General features: G+C 44.0%; 1 protein-coding gene across 1 annotated transcript in view; it reads right to left on the bottom strand.

The window, feature by feature from the left end:
* LOC126281637 (uncharacterized) overlaps window positions 1-15,060 on the bottom strand; it is a 109,917-nt gene that overhangs the window by 60,946 nt on the left and 33,911 nt on the right. Inside the window, exon 2 of the mRNA XM_049980768.1 lies at window positions 2,863-2,919. Coding sequence (XP_049836725.1) covers window positions 2,863-2,919 — 57 coding nt within the window. The remainder of the gene's footprint in view (window positions 1-2,862; window positions 2,920-15,060) is intronic.

Here is a 15,060-nt window from a genome sequence, read left to right as displayed (position 1 = left end):
CTCTGTCTTTATTTGTCATCCTTTTCAGCCCGTTAGATGAAAGTGTTAGTCTAACGCATAGCGTAATAGAAGGAAACAAGAGACGATAGAAGACGGGGAAATTAACGTTCTCGGTGGTGTTGCAGTTTTATCCGCACATTATCTCCCGTGCGATCGGATGAGGAAATGACATGAGTCAGGCAAGTGTCCTACTCATTCCCCTTTCACATAGATTCCATCCCTATAAATCTCTCTCCATGAAGAGCTGCATGGAAACGATTACTAGAACCGCGTTAACTTATGGGCATGAAGACGGAATATTCCAGATGTACCATGGCCAGGTAACCCGCCGAAACATGTACTACTAATCTTTTGACAATCCCCGTTTGCTTCGTCACGTGGAACGTCAGCGTCCACGGAATGTAAACGTATGGTATGGGATTGTGAACCATCAGCTCATATGTCCGGTTTTCGTAGACGGAACACTGAACGCGCACAAGTATCACAGCGTCCCAACTGACAATCTTCCACAGATGTTGCGCAACGTTGCTCTGCAGACTTGAAGGAACCTGTTGTACCAATACGTTGGATATCCAGCCCATGGATTTCAAACAAACCGTTCCACAACTGATAATGTGTTTACTATACGACAAATCTTTGAGAAATGCTAGGAATTTATCAAAAAAATCCATTTACTTCCAGCAAGCCTACGACAGCATCCACAGAAGTAGCCTCTACAACACATTACGAGAATTCAGTATGTCCAGTAAAATCATTAGGATGATACAACTGTGCATGGATGCTCCCAGGCAGCAGTGTTCAGAGGGTCCATATCCCCCACCTTTGCAAATAAAACAGGCTTACGACAGGGAGACGCTCTTTCGTGTGTCCTCTTCAACCTTGCATTAGAGAAAGTGGTTCGGGAGAGTAATTTACGTCTATACATTGGTCTCCGGTTCGAACACAGTAAAATAAAACTCCTGGCTTATGCAGGTGATGTAGTGTTGCTGAGTGAAACTGAAGAAGAACTGAAAGACATGTACAGATCTCTCAGGCACAGTGCCAGCAAAATCGGGCTTTTGATTAAACAAGGGAAAACCAAATATATGGAAATAGGTCGAGTCATAAACCCAAATCCTTACTTTGAAACTGACTAACATTCAGAATTCTAAAGTTTAAATACCTTGGATCACTCTTCAACAGTAAAAATATCATAACAATGTATATATATGAAAGAATAGCCTCAGGGTCAAGATGTCTGTACTCACTAAACAACCCACTCAAAAGTAAAGCTTTGTCAATCACCACAAAGATGAAGATATACAACACTATTATCTGCCTCATAGTACCATACGGCTCAGAAAGCTGGACGCTTACAAAGAATAAAAGAGAAAAACTGAATGTTTTCGAAAGAAAAGTAATGCGAAAAGTCTTGGGACCTGTGTTGGAGAATGGTGCATGGAGAATTCGAAAGAACAAAGCAATTTATCAGTTAATGAAGCAACCCACTATGATTCAGAAATTAAAAAAGTAGGAGACTGCAATGGGCTGGACATGTGGCCAGAATGGAAAACAACATGATCACCAAGAAAGCATTGGAAGGAACTCTCCAGGCAACAAACCATTGGGCTGACATCGTACCAGGTGGAATGATGACACAGAGAAGTACATCACAGCATTAGGAATTTCCGTAGGGTGGAGAGAGGCTGCGAGAGATAGAAGGCGGTGGAAGCAGATCGTTGATGCAGCGCGTGGTCTGCAGGGCCTGTGATCGCTGAGAAGATAGATAGATAGATCCAGCCCATCGTGCACGAAATACTACAGGCCGTCTTCACGAATCGTTTCTAAATCGTTGGATTGCTCGCAGTGGACCTATGCTTTGGTCCATTCCCCGGAGTTGACGCCTATAGACTATTTTCTGTGTGGGAAGCTGAAAGACACACTCTACATACCAACTATATCCGATGATATGCAACGACGTTTTACTGCAGGCTGCTTGGACATCTCCGCTGAAATGTTAGCATGTTTGCAGCAGTCGTTCCATACGACATAGTCGCTGTCGTTGGTCATTTTGAGCAAACCCTGTGATAGTCAGTGGTCTCTAAGTGCCGGCCGGAGTGGCCGAACGGTTCAAGGCGCTACAGTCTGGAACCGCGCGACCGCTACAGACGCAGGTTCGAATCCTGCCTCGAGAATGGATGTGTGTGATGTCCTTAGGTTAGTTAGGTTTAAGTAGCTTTAAGTTCTAGGGGACTGTTGACCTCAGAAGTTAAGTCCCATAGTGCTCAGAGCCATTTGAACCATTTATTGTCTCTAAGAGGTCAGAATCCACATAACTAGCGTATGCGCTTGTGTTGTGTGTGCTACCACAGGTAATGTGCAAGTGTCGGTGTGGGAACTTCACAAAATACGATATCTCGTAAAAGAATGGCGCTAGTATCTTGCAACAAACTCCACTGACATATTAATTTATTCTAATTTAGTGTCAATAGGTATTGTTTCATTTAAAAAAGTGCATGTTCGCAAAAAAATATACATTTTCTAAATATTACTACAATCTTTTGATTGACTAACAGAACGAGTCTCTGATTACCAATCCAATCTGTGAAAACAGCACAGAAATAGAGCTTTTCATTCTCACAATATTTGCGGATCATGTTTTAATTGTTTCACCCTGTATATGAACTTCGCAACTATCTACGAAGCAGATGATGCAGAGCCATCTATGAACTTTATGAGGGCTTTCTACTTCATACTCACAGATTGGGTCTTATTTTACGGAAATTTATTTCTTTGGGACATGAAGAACAATGAACAAATAGGAAAAAGCAGTAAAAGTGTTCCACGAGCCATTCGTTAACGAAAATCTTAAGTTCTACCTACCGTGATGCAGTCGGACGTCAGCATGCAGGTCGAATCAGTACTCAGATGTTCCGAGAACTGGAAAAGAAGAAAACATCGTCAAGATACCAACACAGACGTACAATGCAGTCACAGAAGATATTAGATATATGCTTCCAAAATCCCTTCTCTTCTAAAAATGCACCTAAGTATATAATTAACCCGGAAAAGGTAAGAAGGAGCAATGATTTCAAACTTCAGAAAATTTGTAAGTACGGAATATTAATGGTCGATTAACGTAATCTGTTTAAGAAGAAAATGCAGTTTTACTTACATCAAAAGATACATGTACCTACTAAATACAGAACGCCATTCCGTATGCTTTAATGAGATATTAATAAATGTTTAGGTATCTTCTCAGTGTCGAAGTCTTACGAGCACAATTACCTCTTCCTAAATCGACGATGGGTTTGAACAAGTCTGCCTACATTCTTCCACAAATGAATGCGTAATGAGTGAGTATTACAAATATAATCTTAATTCGAAAAAACAGACGTTCGATTACGACCTTTTTACCTCTAATTTATATTAGTAATTTTTGTTGGATTACATGGTCTGTCCAACGTTTCTATATTTCTTACATGTTTGTAAGCACAGCATAATGAAACGACATAATCCGACTACGCTCAGGATTGATTTCGAAAACTCCTTCCGTAGATGGAGCTTGGGGCTTTCGTATGGGTCGTTGCGTCTAATGAAGGCGACATTTCGACGACATCGAGCCTCACCGTGAAGGTGACAAGGGAGCTCTTGAGAGACGGGGCGCATTAGACGCAATGACCCGGCGCGTAGGTCCGAAGCTCTGACATTTATCACTGACGTCGTGAATCGACGGGAAGGCGACGCCTGCAGTGTGAAATCTGTTGCAGTGACTGCCATGCTTTACTGGTTCTGTCTCTTCGGTGACACGGAAACTGAGTGTGTCATATTGACGAGTTCAAGATCAAACGATTGGAAGGGTAGAAACGAAGAGGACAACCAAATGCTTTATTATTTGTCATTGATGATGAATTTGTATTGGTTAATTGATGTTGTCGGCTTTCACAGTAAGGACATTAAATGATTTAAAAAGTGACAAAGTGAATGTCTGTTTAACTATCTTGCTTTGTGTATATTAATTATTAATCTTCTATTTTTCACTTCCTCCTACCCTAACCTCCACACGACACTCCCAAAACATTAACATGTCTAAAGTACCCCACTCTTCATCATGCGTTTCTAATTTCTCGTTTATCACTTCCTGTATTGGCCAAATAACAGTTCCCGGGAATTCTAACACATCTCCGAAGCATCTGCTTCTTCTGGAATGGATTACTGAAGAGGGCCGGCCGCGGTGGTCTAGCGGTTCTAGGCGCTCAGTCTGGAACCGCGCGACTGCTACGGTCGCAGGTTCGAATCCTGCCTCGGGCATGGATGGGTGTGATGTCCTTAGGTTAGTTAGGTTTAATTAGTTCTAAGTTCTAGGAGACTGATGACCACAGAAGTTAAGTCCCATAGTGCTCAGAGCAATTTTTTACTGAAGAGGCCCGCTGCACGTCGGTCGAAAAGTTGACAATTTAACAGTTTTAGTAGTTACAATGACACAGCCCGATACCCAAAACTATTTTATCCAAAATTACACCGGCCGTGGAAGCCTAGGAACTTAGATTGACTAATACTTTTCCAACCTAATTAAGCGATTTTTCAACACGTACTTTGACAGTGCATCCAAATTTTAATACGTGTTCAACACACAGGATTTCAAGACATTCCAGTAGCACCTTTTAGGATTATTCAACTGTTAACGTTCCACATGTGAACTGTGCTGGGTCACTTCACCTTCGTTTCCATATATTATTTCCTAAATGAACATATCTTCTGCGACCTGAAACAAACTGGGTTTGGTCTCGTCTGCTATTTATGGGATCAGAATTCCTTGACTTCTAATCTATCTGTGCAAGTGGTCTTTGTTAGCATGTTTTGAGTCTCGTGTCTTTGGTTCAAGCTCATCGTTCTCGCAATATATGTCATTGTCTTGGAGCCAGCCAGAAAATACAGGTCGAACGTAAAATATTTTTTTCTATCGCTTATCGCTTCTCTTACTTCTGGCAATGATTGATTTGTATGCAAATTGTCAAATTCTTCCGTGGATGTGGATCTGCGTCTAACTGGCTGGGTAAGTCAGTCCAAAGGAATAAGGCAAGATTACACCATCTCCAGTAGGTCCACGTCCAGTAAAGAACTGCGCTGCTGAAACCAACCTTCCAGTGGCAGTCAGTTTTACTTTAATTTTAGGTCCCTTGGCAAAAATCTGTTATGACTGACGTTCATTTCATATTTGTTCCGAATCTCCGTTACTCTCAGATTGAATGGTAGTAAAGTGAGAGTATATGTAATGAAGCTCAGTCTCCTTGTAATAACGTTCTGAGGCTATGTCTGATTTCCATTAACCAATGTTGCATTATATAATGAATACTGGTTGCAATAAGCTTCCAAGTGTTATACTGGAGCCAGCTGGGGTGGCAGAGAGGTTCTAGGCGCTACAGTCTGCAACCGCGCGACCGCTATTGTCTCAGGTTCGAACCTTGCATTGAGCGTGGATGTGTGTGACGTCCTTAGGTGAGTTAGGTTTAAGTAGTTCTACGTTCTAGGGGATTGATGACCTCAGAAGTTAAGCCCCATAGTGCTCAGAGCCATTTGAACCATTTGTTATACATCTCAATATTAGCATAGCTCTGATATCAGAAGAAAATTGGATTACGATTTAATCCAACACAAATTTACTACAGATGAATGTTAAGCATAGCATCAGACGCACTAAAGTAGTGTTTCGACTGTGGAATTAACGAATCTCGTTTGCAAACAATTATGTTTCACATGTACTTTGCAGTGGTGGGAAGAAAGAGTATTAACGATCAAGACAGGTTGTACGGCTCGTTTCACTTGCAGTAAACTGTGAAACCACAGCACACCTAAAAAAAAATATTTGTTTACAAAGTGCTTTCATGATCCACCTTCCGATACCGTAGTAATGTGTGGGACTTCAGTAGAGCAGCATTAAACGTGAAAATAGAAGTGTGCAAGTGGCCATGCATTTACACAGCTCACTGTACGGTGTTGAAACATTTTCGATGTTTGTCTAAAGGTTAAAAGATCCGTCAACAGTCTGCAAACTGTTGATTTCTAAAATATCAAATAGGTCACAATATTCAAACTGGCCTAGTACGTAACACATTGCTCCATCATCGTTTACATTCTGCCATAAATTGCACAATGTTAGCCACTGTTATTTTAGAATAGCGACCGTATCTTGTATTAAATACTGGAAATGTTCGCATCCCTTTGCTGTAGGCCATTTCAGAAACTTTATGCGCTATAAACGCTCGTTTGGAACCAATTAAGCTAAATTAAGTCTTAGCTGTAGAAAGGAACCAAAACAAGACGAAAGACATCGAAAAAGTTCGGAGAGAAGTTTTTTTTTTTGTGAATCGTGGAATAGGGAAGAATGTCTCGGATATTATACGCGAGTAGAAGCGGCAAACATTAAAACAAAGACGTTTCCCGTTGGGATACGATCTTTTAAAAAAAAATTAATCTCCATCTTTCTCCCCCGAATGCAAAATACTTTGTTGACGCCTATCTACATAGGGAGAAATGAGCATCTTAATAAAATAAATTAGAACTCGTACAGAATGGCTTGAGTGTTCCTTTTGCCTGCAGCTTTTCAGAGTGGAACGGTAGAGAAACAGTCTGAAAATCATTCGATGAACCCTCTACCAGGCACTTTAATATGAACCACAGGGTAGTCTCTAGATGCAGACATACTTGTCGCCCCAGCCGGCCATTGTACACGAGGTGTTCAATAAGTACAAGGTGCATTCAAGTTCTAAGGCCTCCGATTTTTTTTTCTAATTAACTACTCACCCGAAATCGATAAAACTGGCGTTACTTCCCGACGTAATTGCCCTGCAGACGTACACATTTTTCACAACGCTGACGCCATGATTCCATGGCAGCGGCGAAGGCTTCTTTAGTAGTCTGTTTTGACCACTGGAAAATCGCTGAGGCAATAGCAGCACGGCTGGTGAATGTGCGGCCATGGAGAGTGTCTTTCATTGTTGCAAGAAGCCAAAAGTCACTAGGAGCCAGGTCAGGTGAGTAGGGAGCATGAGGAATCACTACATAGTTGTTAAAATGAAGAAACTGTTGCGTAACGTTAGCTCGATGTGCGGGTGCGTTGTCTTGGTGAAACAGCACACGGGCAGCCTTTCCCGGACGTTTTTGTTGCAGTGCAGGAAGGAATTTGTTCTTCAAAACATTTTCGTAGGATGCACCTGTTACCGTAGTGCCCTTTGGAACGCAATGGGTAAGGATTACGCCCTCGCTGTCCCAGAACATGAACACCATCATTGTTTCAGCATTGGCGGGTACCCGAAATTTTTTTGGTGGCGGTGAATCTGTGTGCTTCCATTTAGCTGAATGGCGCTGTGTCTCCGGATTGAAAAATGGCATCCACGTCTCATCCATTGTCACAACCGACGAAAAGAAAGTCCCATTCATGCTGTCGTTGCGCGTCAACATTGCTTGGCAACATGCCACACGGGCAACCATGTGGTCGTCCGTCAGCATTCGTGGCACCCACCTGGATGACACTTTTCGCATTTTCAGGTCGTCATGCAGGATTGTGTGCACAGAACCCACAGAAATGCCAACTCTGGAGACGATCTGTTCAACAGTCATTCGGCGATCCCCCAAAACGAATTCTCTCCACTTTCTCGATCATTTCGTCAGACAGGCTTGTGCGAGCCCGAGGTTGTTTCGCTTTGTTGTCACACGATGTTCTGCCTTCATTAAACTGTCGCACCCACGAACGCACTTTCGACACATCCATAACTCCATCACCACATGTCTCATTCAATTGTCGATGAATTTCAATTGGTTTAACACCGAGCAAATTCAGAAAACGAATGATGGTACGCTGTTCAAGTAAGGAAAACGTCGCCATTTTCAGTATTTAAAACAGTTCTCATTCTCGCCACTGGCGGTAAAATTCCATCTGCCGTACGGTGCTGCCATCTCTGCGACGTATTGGCAATGAACGCGGCCTCATTTTAAAACAATGCGCATGTTTCTATCTCTTTCCAGTCCGGATAAAAAAAATCGGAGGCCTTAGAACTTGAATGCACCTCGTACTGCAACACTTTCTTTTTTCAGAAAGCACGGTGGTTTTATTCTGAATTCCTGTATTGCAAGTTACTCCCAACTTTTTTGGATACATAACCCTAATTCTCAACGTAATCTCTGTTCAATGCGAAGACCTTACGCCACCTACCTGGGAGTGCTTGTTCTCTACTGGTCGACGTCGGAGCCATCGTCTTGCTGCGTCCTTAACCTCCCTACCGTCCATGTAATGCATCCCGCTGAGTGCATCCTTCATTAGGCCAAACGGGAAGTCGGAAGGGAGAGATCAAGGCTGTAGAGTGGATAAGGATGAGCAGTCCAGTGACGTTTTGTGAGCTCCTCTTTGATGCAGAGACCTATGTGATTCTTTGCGTTGTCGTGAAGAAGTTCGTTTGTATTTTTGTGACGATGAACACTCTAAAGTCATTTCTGGAGTTTCCTGGGGGCAGCGCTATATAGTTCAGACCTGATCGCTGCACCATGAGGGAGGACATCAAGCAGAACAACCACTTCTGAGTCTTTACCGGCTTTCAATGTTTTCTTCGGATGAGTGGGGCCTTTCGATGGATAGCCGTGTTTCCGGTTCGAAGTGATAAAACCCTGTTTCATCGCCCGTGATGATGTTCGACATAAAAAAGTCACAATCAGTCTCGTAACGCACAAGCAGCGTTCTCACCAGTGGTGTATCGTGCTCTTTTTGGCCGTGTGAAACTCAGCGGCACGTATCTTTGAGGACTCCAACTGGTGAGCTAGTGTGTCAGCATTACCAGCAGAGACGTCTAGTTGAGCAGCGAAGTATTCGACTGTGGTTCGTTGATCGCCTGGAATGAGAGTGTCCGCACACTCCAGCATTTCAGGAGTCACAGATGTGTGCGGCCTGACGGGACGCGAAGATTGGTCAGGTTTGCGCGCCTCATCCAGCGCCTCACCGTGCTTTTGTTCACTGCCAGGTTTCCACAGACATTCTGCTTTGGTTTTCCGCCAAAAGAAACTCGATGACAGTTCTCTGCGTGGTACACACTTCCGCTACATACCCCACTTTGAAGGCTACGTATAGCATCGCCACCTGTCGGAACTTCATGAAGCTATAGGGGATAAAGCGGGAATATTGTACGATGTCTCACAACGCATCCCGCATTTTTGCAACCGAAACTGGCCAGGAAACAAAGTTATCGCATTAATTATTGAACGCCCTTCGTATTTCGTGTAGCGGAGCTGTGTGGTATTGACTGCTCGCTCCGTGAAACTGTTTTCCTCGTATAACAGCTCCAAAACCTAGTAACTGTGTATGTAGCAAGGTGTATGCCGCGTGGCTCTTAAACCTGACGGCATTTTCCAATTCTTTCACTTGGAAAACCTGTTTTCTAATGTTCTCGAAGCACTGGAGAGGAAATTAAAAACCCACACTTCAAAGGTCTTTATGTACTTCAGTTATTATATCATTACCTTTTTCGCCTGAGTGACAATAACGAGTATTAGTGCTTTCCTGCGGTTGTAGGTTCAGATGGTTCAAATGGCTCTGAGCACTATAGGACTTAACATCTGAGGTCATGAGTCTGCTGGACCTTAGAATTACTTAAACCTAACTAACTTAAGGACATCACACACACCCATGTCCGAGGCAGGATTCGAACCTGCGACCGCAGCGGTTGTAGGTGCACGTATATCACACATTGATTCATCTCATGTGCGTAATTTCGGTATGGAACCAAACGATGCTTCTAGATACAACTATACAGGTTCGACTCTTTCATTAGGTGTCGCCCAACGATAGGATGTGGATTTTGACAAATGCTCTTCCAGATGTAACATAATCCCAGACGATCCACAATTTGGTCATTACACCATAAAATTCGCCATGGTTTCGTTACTTAAGTGCAACTTAAATCAGTAATAATTGAACCTAAGAAGATTTATATCAGGTGCGAGGGTCTCAAAAGGAAAGTTACTTATTATTATGTCTGGTCAATCTGCGGTGATAGGTTACGAAGATCTTTAAGAGCAGCCTAAATGGAGAGGAGATGATCACAAGTAAATCACCGAGAAATAGCTGTCATGGGGAGCATTGAAATCAAACAATCGGTGTTTACAACTAATAGAACGTCGCAATGATTATCTCCCGCGAGCGCAGTAGCGCATATGCGAACTGCTCACCTTCAAAAGTTGTTCAAAAAGTTTTATGTCACATTATACTTAAAAAGTGACACTGATACACGACAATATTTTTGACGTCTCTTTAAATGACTGTCCGAGCGTTCAACTAGTCGTTCAACTGCTCCCCAAGAGAGATCCGCTCCATGGTCACGGAGCCATTCGAGAACCAGTGGGTGAACCTCCTCATAGTTGGACAATCTCTTTCCACCCATATGTTCTTTCAGCTTGCCGCAAACTAATCCAACTTTGCAGTTGCGCCGCATTTTAGACGCATGCTGTGACGGTACCAGAACTGTAAGCAATGAATCCGGAATGACAGTTCCCCACTCTTAATTACTTTGTAAAGTCGTTAGTAAATGTGATGATGCTAGGAGCGTCTACATCCATCGATATATGATAAAATGAGCATTTAATAGCAAACTGAGGCAATTTACTTTTTTAATAATGGTCTCACCAGTAAGAGGGTGGTATCCTAAAAAACAGAATGATTTTTTAAAATCCATATATTTAAAAACGTTTACAAATCAACTTTATTCTCTTCAAAATACACTCCATTACAACTAATAGTTTGTCCCACCGGTGCTTCCACTGTTAGACACATTTTTTGTAGTCAGCTTTAGAAATGGCTGACAGCATCTACCTCGTTTTTTTCTTGTCGTCTTCAATTTTATCAGATCGGTGTCTTTCCATGCCCCCCCCCCCCCCCTTCCCCCGCTTTCCATGCGTAGAAACAACAGAAAGTCGCACGGAGCTCTAGGTCAGGCGGGTAAGATGCGCTGGGTAACGGAACCGTGCAATTTTTAGCCGAAAACGGTGCACCGGAGATGGCTGCATATGCAGGTCCGGTGTCATGGTGGAAGAATCAGTCTCCTGCCTCCTTCCGCAAATCGATTTTTTTTATGAAAGCTGTTACGCAATCTTCTTAAAACTTCTACATAAGAGGCTTGCTTCTTGACGATCTGACTTGGAGACCTGGAGTACAAACTCTGTATGAACTACGCCCTTGGCATCGAAAAAGCAAATCATTAACATTGTTTTGATTTGGCTTGAGGACTTTTTCTCCTTTTACGATGTGACGATAACGTATTTCATTGGCTTGACTGTTACTCTGTTTCTGCGTCGTAACCATTGCATCATTACTCATGTATCACCTATAATATCTCGATGTCGCAAGCTGTTGTTTCAAAGCACGACAGGTTTCAACTCGATGTTTGTTTTAATTGTCACTCAGAACCCGAGGAACAAACTTGGTGGCAACTCTTTTCATTCCCAAATTCTCCTACCCCCTTTTTTTCTTGCCTTCTTCAGTATTGTCAAATCGGTGTCCTATCATGTTCCTTTTCATGCTTGGAAGTAGTAAAAAGACGCACGGAGCTAGGTCAAGCGGGAAAGGTACGTGGAGCCAACTCTAGAATTTTTTCAACATTTTGTGGATTCGCGCGGTTAACGGACGTCCGGAACGAGTTTTGTCATCAATCGACATGTCGCCAGTTTTAAATCGAGCAAACCACTCGTACACTTGAGTTTTTCTCACAGCGTCACCTCGGTAAGTTGTTTTAAACATTAAAACAGTTTCAGCAGTAGCAGTTTTACCGCGTAGAAAACGGAACTTCACAGCTGCGCGTTGTTCACTGAAATTTTCCATCATAAAAACGAAACACGAACAAAACAGCGCTAGCAAAAGCAATCACTGCAGATGAACAGAACAAGCCAGGTCCACATTTGAAGTGTCGATGAGTTGCCCTACACACGCCTAGTGGCAGGAATGAGTACTACACAAGCTCCGCCCACGTAAATGCTATTCCAGGTTTTATGGGTGCCCTGTCACATTAACAGAAGCTTTCTTCTGAATTAGGCTAGCACATATCGGTAACCCCCTTATAACGCTCTGTTTTTTATGTGTGATGTTACCTGTCAACAGTAGACTATACAGTCAGAGCATGCGAGAGATTAGTTTCTCGCTTACACTAGCTGCACAGCTATTCTTGTTCGTTGATTTTCGAGTTTAACGTACTTTGTTAACTCGTCTACTCAGTGCCAGTTTTGTATACTTACGTACTGCCTCGCAACGGTACCCTTACCGAAAAAAAACTTATTTGTGTGTACGGAACCGGTAAGTCTACAGTACCACTAAAAGCAATGGAAATTCCACTGAGCAAAGTCGTTGAGCTAATGTTGCTGTAACGTGATATTGCCGCCCCTTTCTCATGCTTGAATGACTCAACACTACCATACGAAACATCATAAAACGCTTTCAGTCTGACCAACAAATATTTCTCTACGCGTGCAGCAGGTTCTTAAAACATAAATGTTGCCGTCGTCAGCAAACACTTTCCGGTTTGCGAATAACCGCACAAGTTTACGCTCGGCACAGGCCGCTTTACCCGTCGACTCTAGCTGCCCCCCAGCCTTCAAGGTCCTTTTCTCAGAAGCGGTGACAAGCACTCAGCAATATCGATTTGGTCCGAGTGGAGCAACAATTCTGCCACCGAGTTATGAAAGTACTGTAATATTATAGGTATCATTCTACATACATTTACACTCTACAAATGTCGTATTAAGCAGGGCGAAAGAAATTAGCAGCAGCTATCAACATCAATATGATTCATCTTCTTCATTTACGTAATTTCATCCAATTAAGACCAAGGGCATCCATAGTTTTGTACGTGCATAAATACACTCCTGGAAATTGAAATAAGAACACCGTGAATTCATTGTCCCAGGAAGGGGAAACTTTATTGACACATTCCTGGGGTCAGATACATCACATGATCACACTGACAGAACCACAGGCACATAGACACAGGCAACAGAGCATGCACAATGTCGCCACTAGTACAGTGTATATCCACCTTTCGCAGCAATGCAGGCTGCTATTCTCCCATGGAGACGATCGTAGAGATGCTGGATGTAGTCCTGTGGAACGGCTTGCCATGCCATTTCCATCTGGCACCTCAGTTGGACCAGCGTTCGTGCTGGACGTGCAGACCGCGTGAGACGACGCTTCATCCAGTCCCAAACATGCTCAATGGGGGACAGATCCGGAGATCTTGCTGGCCAGGGTAGTTGACTTACACCTTCTAGAGCACGTTGGGTGGCACGGGATACATGCGGACGTGCATTGTCCGGTTGGAACAGCAAGTTCCCTTGCCGGTCTAGGAATGGTAGAACGATGGGTTCGATGACGGTTTGGATGTACCGTGCACTATTCAGTGTCCCCTCGACGATCACCAGAGGTGTGCGGCCAGTGTAGGAGATCGTTCCCCACACCATGATGCCGGGTGTTGGCCCTGTGTGCCTCGGTTGTATGCAGTCCTGACTGTGGCCCTGACCTGCACGGCGCCAAACACGCATAAGACCATCACTGGCACCAAGGCAGAAGCGACTCTCATCGCTGAAGACGACACGTCTCCATTCGTCCCTCCATTCACGCCTGTCGCAACACCACTGGAGGCGGGCTGCATCATGTTGGGGCGTGAGCGGAAGACGGCCTAACACTGTGGGGGACCGTAGCCCAGCTTCATGGAGACGGTTGCGAATGGTCTTCGCCGATACCCCAGGAGCAACAGTGTCCCTAATTTGCTGGGAAGTGGCGGTGCGGTCCCCTACGGCACTGCGTAGGATCCTACGGTCTTGGCGTGCATCCGTGCGTCGCTGCGGTCCGGTGCCAGGTCGACGGGCACGTGCACCTTCCGCCGACCACTGGTGACAACATCGATGTACTGTGGAGACCTCACGCCCCACGTGTTGAGCAATTCGGCTGTACGTCCACCCGGCCTCCCGCAAGCCTGCTATACGCCCTCGCTCAAAGTCCGTCAACTGCACATACGGTTCACGTCCACGCTGTCGCGGCATGCTACCAGTGTTAAAGACTGCGATGGAGCTCCGTATGCCACGGCAAACTGGCTGACACTGACGGCAGCGGTGCACAAATGCTGCGCAGCTAGCGCCATTCGACGGCCAACACCGCGGTTCCTGGTGTGTCCGCTGTGCCGTGCGTGTGATCATTGCTTGTACAGCCCTCTCGCAGTGTCCGGAGCAAGTATGGTGGGTCTGACACACCGGTGTCAATGTGTTCTTTTTTCCATTTCCAGGAGTGTAGATTACATGTATCGAGGTAAAATCTCTTTGAATTCTATTGCCGTTACAATGAACTATCATAAACGTGGACGGAATGCTTTTCTGAATATGATGTGTGGTACCGTCCTAAGATCGTTGTGCCAAATCAGAGTCAGCAATGTGCATCTACACCACAAACATTAGCGGTGTCTTGCTGCAGTCTGCAACGACAAATGGAAGAGGCTCATGAAGACACACCCTGCCTCTCAGCACAGCAACCCCTCGCACGGAGGTCACTATAGAGCCGAACAAGGAAGCATCCTATCCCAGATCGTGGCCTTAGATGACGCAGTTCACATCAGTAGTACCAGTACAGCAGTTACTAGGTTTCGAGCTGTAATAAGAGGAAAACAGGACTGAAAACAGTTTAACAGAGTGAGCAATCAACATCACGCAGCTCTGTTACACGATATACGAGGAATGTTCTGGAACTAATGTACTATTGCAAATACTTAACAGCGTGCCTTAAAAGAAAAGTTTGTGACTGTATGCACCAAAGGATGTTTTAATAATCAAGGAAAGTTGTAAATTATCACGCCCTCTTGTGGCAAAGTATTATATGAAGTTAAGTAAATCTTTTTATCGTTCATGTAATACAGTGGAATAATGTAAATAAGTTATATAAAACTGCAACCAGTCACTTTTCTGAATAATTATATTTTATTCTATGAACCGGTTTCCGAACCTTTTCAGGTTCATCGTCAGATGGTTTCAGGAAGTTACATGATTATTTCTGACAATGCTGGG

This window comes from Schistocerca gregaria, chromosome 7, assembly GCF_023897955.1.
Source record: "Schistocerca gregaria isolate iqSchGreg1 chromosome 7, iqSchGreg1.2, whole genome shotgun sequence".
Taxonomy (NCBI): domain Eukaryota; kingdom Metazoa; phylum Arthropoda; class Insecta; order Orthoptera; family Acrididae; genus Schistocerca; species Schistocerca gregaria.
This window is presented reverse-complemented; position numbering and strand designations above follow the sequence as displayed.